Source organism: Entelurus aequoreus, linkage group LG02, assembly GCF_033978785.1.
Source record: "Entelurus aequoreus isolate RoL-2023_Sb linkage group LG02, RoL_Eaeq_v1.1, whole genome shotgun sequence".
NCBI lineage: Eukaryota > Metazoa > Chordata > Actinopteri > Syngnathiformes > Syngnathidae > Entelurus > Entelurus aequoreus.
In genome coordinates this window covers 85,318,997-85,323,996 of record NC_084732.1, presented here as the reverse complement: position 1 = coordinate 85,323,996, position 5,000 = coordinate 85,318,997, and the positions used below count along the sequence as shown (strand labels likewise).

General features: G+C 40.4%; 1 protein-coding gene across 5 annotated transcripts in view; it reads left to right on the top strand.

Annotated features, from left to right (window-relative positions):
• cbfa2t3 (CBFA2/RUNX1 partner transcriptional co-repressor 3) overlaps nt 1-5,000 on the top strand; it is a 168,013-nt gene that overhangs the window by 39,541 nt on the left and 123,472 nt on the right. Inside the window, exon 2 of one of the 5 annotated variants that reach the window (XM_062033693.1) lies at nt 2,114-2,292. The exons of 3 other annotated variants lie outside the window; for them this stretch is intronic. Coding sequence is in view for 1 of the 2 variants with exons in the window: in XM_062033694.1 (XP_061889678.1) it covers nt 2,292 (1 nt within the window). In the remaining variant the exon portion in view is untranslated. Of the gene's footprint in view, nt 1-1,434; nt 2,293-5,000 lie in introns of those variants that run through there. One more of the 5 variants, XM_062033694.1, reaches the window with a different exon arrangement.

The window sequence follows — 5,000 nt, the reverse complement described above, 5'->3', positions numbered from 1 at the left end:
GGATGAAAGATTCGTAGATGAGGAACATTACAGTGAATGACTTGAGAGGCAGCGATGGACGTATCTTTTTTCGCTCTGACCGTAACTTTGGTACAAGCTGGCTCATTGGATTCCACACTCTCCTTTTTCTATTGTAGATCACAGATTTGTATTTTAAACCACCTCGGATACTATATCCTCTTGAAAATGAGAGTCGAGAACGCGAAATGGACATTCAGTGCCTTTTGTCTCCACAACAATGCATCGGCGAAATACTTTAGCTAAGAGCTAACGTGATAGCACCTAGCTTAAACTGCATATTGTTCATTAAAAAAATTGCAAAAGATGTCCAGAATACTGTGGAATTATGAAATGAAAACAGAGCTTTTTGTATAGGATTCTACGGGGTACCATAACTTCCGTTACTCGGACTTCGTCACGCGCATACGTCATCATACCGCGATGTTTCAGCCGGATATTTCCCGGGAAGTTTTAAACGTCACTTTATAAGTTAACCCGGCCGTATTGGCATGTGTTGCAATGTTAAGATTTCATCATTGATATATAAACTATCAGACTGCGTGGTCGGTAGTAGTGGCTTTCAGTAGGCCTTTAATCAATCAGAAACTGATGACATAGTGCTGTATTTTACTTCTTTATCTCTTTTTTTTCAAGCAAAAAGTGCTTTGCTCTGATTAGGGGGTACTTGAATTAAAACAATTTTCACAGGGGGTGCATCACTGAAAAAAGGTTGAGAACCACTGCGGTAAACTATTAGCTGCGGGCCGCAAATGGCCCCCCGGGCCGCACTTTGGACACCCCTGTCCTACAGAAACCATATTAAAACAAAAAATATGTTTTTTTCCCCCCCCTCATCTTTTTCCATTTTTTCATACTTTTTGAAAAAGCTCCAGAGAGCCACCAGGGCGGCGCTAAAGAGCCGGCCTGAGGGAAGAAGCTGTTTACAGGGGCTGTGGAACCTCTTTCTAGAAGAGTCCGGCAGTGAAAACAGTCTTTGGTGGTTTGAGGGGGGAGGGGGGGGGGGGGTTGGGAGGAGTCTGCAGATTTTTCTAGCACAACGGTAGCGACTAGAATGCGGGGGATCGAACCTGGAACCCTCCACGTCCACTTATACCGCCCCCCCAGGAAGATGCTCCTTTGTGCGTCTGGGTGTGAGGAAACAGCGGCGCTCACCGGCGGATGCCGGTACTGCTCCTGTGGTCAATACTTACAAAGGACGCAATGCACAATGTGATTTAAAAAAAAAAAAAGTATATATATATATTATATACAGCTGAGGCGTGATTAATCTTTGTATTTAAAAAAAAATAATTTTTACAGCACATGTAAGTTGCATTAGGCAAGTATTGCGTCGCCTTTATGTCTTGATGTTATTTTAGGAGAGAGAGAGAGCGAGTGAGGGAGAGAGAGAGAGAGAGAGAGAAAGAGCGGGAGAGATAGAGAGTGAGAGAGAGAGAGAGGGGGGAGAGAGAGCTCCAGATGGTGTTTAAACGCAGACAGAAGGCTCCAGAGGGGACAGAGAGAGAGTGAGAGAGCGAGGCGGAGGAGGCGAGAGAGAGAGCCGCGGTTAGTGCGCACTGTGGGCTCGCCAGCTCAATTTATCAGCCAGGACAACAACAACAACAAAAAAAACAAGTCTAGATTTCAGCACCGAAGACAACATGAACGCTTGGAGAAGAAGTCGCGCCGCTGGCAACAAAGCCTGACAAGAAGGAGAGGAAGGACGCCTATTTTTTTTAATTTTTTTTATTTTTTATTAATACATATAAAAACTCAATACCATTGAAAAAAAAGAAGGAATTATCCCAGTCGGACGTGTTTGGATTCTGCCCTCCCCCTCCCTACCCCCTTCTCTTCCCTATCCTTAATTCCTGCAAGCTGAACTAAAGAAAGTCGCCAGACGCACCCTTGCAGGATCCGCATCTTTTAATACTGTTTTTTTATTCATTTTTTTTATTATTATTGGGACTCACCGGGAGATTTACAGTTGATCATGACTGAGACAGTGGATTTCTACGGACGGGGCGAGTTGTGATAAAAAAAAAAAAAAACCAAAGACATCATCATCTCCGTGGTTGACCTTTTTTTTTTGTTGTTTTTACCCCCCCATCAGACGAGATTCCAAGCTGGAAGGGGAAAGTTGAATCTTCATGTTTTGATGGGTTCTCGAGCCTCTCCTTCCTGACAGTAGTGCACCCGGAACGGTTTTTGCATGCTGTCGACGCAGATAACGAGGATTGAGTTCTAGAAACTGTGGATTACCTCAGCCTGACCTCGACCCTTCACAGCAGAGTAAGTCGCCCGTTTCCGTGTCGTCCGTAGACTGTGAATTATGTTTCGGATTGTACGTCCGGGTTTAGGGGAACGACAGAAAATGCCTAGATCGGAGGTCCTCCCAACAAGACGCACACACAAAAAAAGGATTCAATTATATGTTCTTAAACTGTTCAAAGCAGACGTAGTTGATGAGAAATTAGCACAAAATCGAATATCAGAATCAGTCGATTGACTTGGTAGACCATTAACTAAAAAAATATGAACAGGTACTTAAATTGTGCGTCCAGGTTTATGGGAACGACAGATAATGCCTAGATCAGAGGTCCTCCCAACAAGACGCACACAAAAAAAAAGGATTAAATGATATGTTCTTAAACTGTTCAAAGCAGGCGTAGTTGATGAGAAATCAGCACAAAATCGAATATCACAATCAGTCAAATTGACTTGGTGGACCGTGGTCTGTTTGTACCATGGAAACAATAAACAGCAGCCATTAACTCAAAAAAATATAAACAAGTACTTAAATTGTACGTCCAGGTTTATGGGAACGACAGAAAATGCCTAGATCGGAGGTCCTCCCAACAAGACGCCGCACACAAAAAAAGGATTAAATGATATTTTCTTCAACTGTTCAAAGCAGACATAGTTGATGAGAAATTAGCACAAAATCGAACATCAGAATCAATCAAATTGACTTGGTGGACCGTGTTCTGTTTGTACCATGGAAACAATAAACAGTAACCATTAACTCAAAAAAATATAAACAGGTACTTAAATTGTACGTCCAGGTTTATGGGAACGACAGAAAATGCCTAGATCCGAGGTCCTGCCAACAAGACGCACACAAAAAAAAGGATTAAATGATATGTTCTTGAACTGTTCAAAGCAGACGTAGTTGATGAGAAATTAGTACAAAATCGATTATCAGAATCAGTCGATTGACTTGGTAGACCGTGGTCTGTTTGTTCCATGGAAACAATAAACAGTAACCATTGACTAAAAAAATATAAAAAGGTACCGTATTTTTCGGACTATAAGTCGCAGTTTTTTTCATAGTTTGGCCGGGGGTGAGACTTATACTCAGGAGCGACTTATGTGTGAAATTATTAACACATTACCGTAAAATATCAAATAATATTATTTCGCTCATTCAAGTAAGAGACTAGACGTATAAGATTTCATGGGATTTAGCGATTAGGAGTGACAGATTGTTTGGTAAACGTATAGCATGTTCTATATGTTATAGTTATTTGAATGACTCTTACCATGATATGTTACGTTAACATACCAGGCACGTTCTCAGTTGGTTATTTATGCCTCATATGGCGTAAACTTATTCAGCCTGTTGTTCACTATTCTTTATTTATTTTGAATTGCCTTTCAAATGTCTATTCTTGCTGTTGGGTTTTATCAAATACATTTCCCCAAAAAATGCGACTTATACTCCAGTGCGACTTATATATGTTTTTTTCTTTCTTTATTATGCATATTCGGCCGGTGCGATTTATACTCCGGAGCGACTTATACTCCGAAAAATACGGTACTTAAATTGTACGTCCAGGTCTAAGGGAACGGCAGAAAATGCCTAGATCGGAGGTCCTCCCAACAAGACGCACACACAAAAAAAGGATTAAATGATATGTTCTTAAACTGTTCAAAGCAGATGAGAAATTAGCACAAAATCGAATATCAGAATCAGTCGATTGACTTGGCAGACCGTGGTCTGTTTGTTCCATGGAAACAATAAACAGTAACCATTAACTCACAAAATATAAACAGGTACTTAAATTGTACGTCCAGGTTTATGGGAACGACAGAAAATGCCTAGATCAGAGGTCCTCCCAACAAGACGCACACAAAAAAAGGATTAAATGATATGTTCTTAAACTGTTCAAAGCAGACATAGTTGATGAGAAATTAGCACAAAATCGAATATCCGAATCAGTCAAATTGACTTGGTGGACCGTGGTCTGTTTGTACCATGGAAACAATAAACAGCAACCATTAACTAAAACAATATAAATAGGTACTTAAATTGTATGTCCAGGTTTATGGGAATGACAGGAAATGCCTAGATCGGAGGTCCTCCCAACAAGACGCCGCACACACAAAAAAAGGATTGAATGATATGTTCTTAAACTGTTCAAAGCAGACGTAGTTGATGAGAAATTAGCACAAAATCGAATATCAGAATCAGTCGATTGACATGGTAGACCGTGATCTGTTTGTTCCATGGAAACAATAAACAGCAACCATTTACTCAAAAAATATAAACAGGTACTTAAATTGTACGTCCAGGTTTATGGGAATGACAGAAAATGCCTAGATCGGAGGTCCTCCCAACAAGACACCGCACACAAAAAAAGGATTAAATGATATGTTCTTAAACTGTTCAAAGCAGACGTAATATCATATATTACATGGCGAGAACCGGTTTGAATCCAGAATCGTGTTGAATCGAATCGTCACCCCCCCCGGGTATCGGAATCAAAATGGAATCGTTCGGTGTCCGAAGATTCACACTCGTAATAACTAATATGAATGTTGCCAAAACACCAGATTTTTTATTGTTTTATTTTTTTTTGTCAAAGGAGCTCAAATAGTGATTAAATAAATTTAGACTTAGACTTAGACAAACTTTATTGATCCACAAGGGAAATTGTTCCACACAGTAGCTTAGTTTCAAATGATGGAAAGGGTAAGGATGGAAAGGATAATGCAGG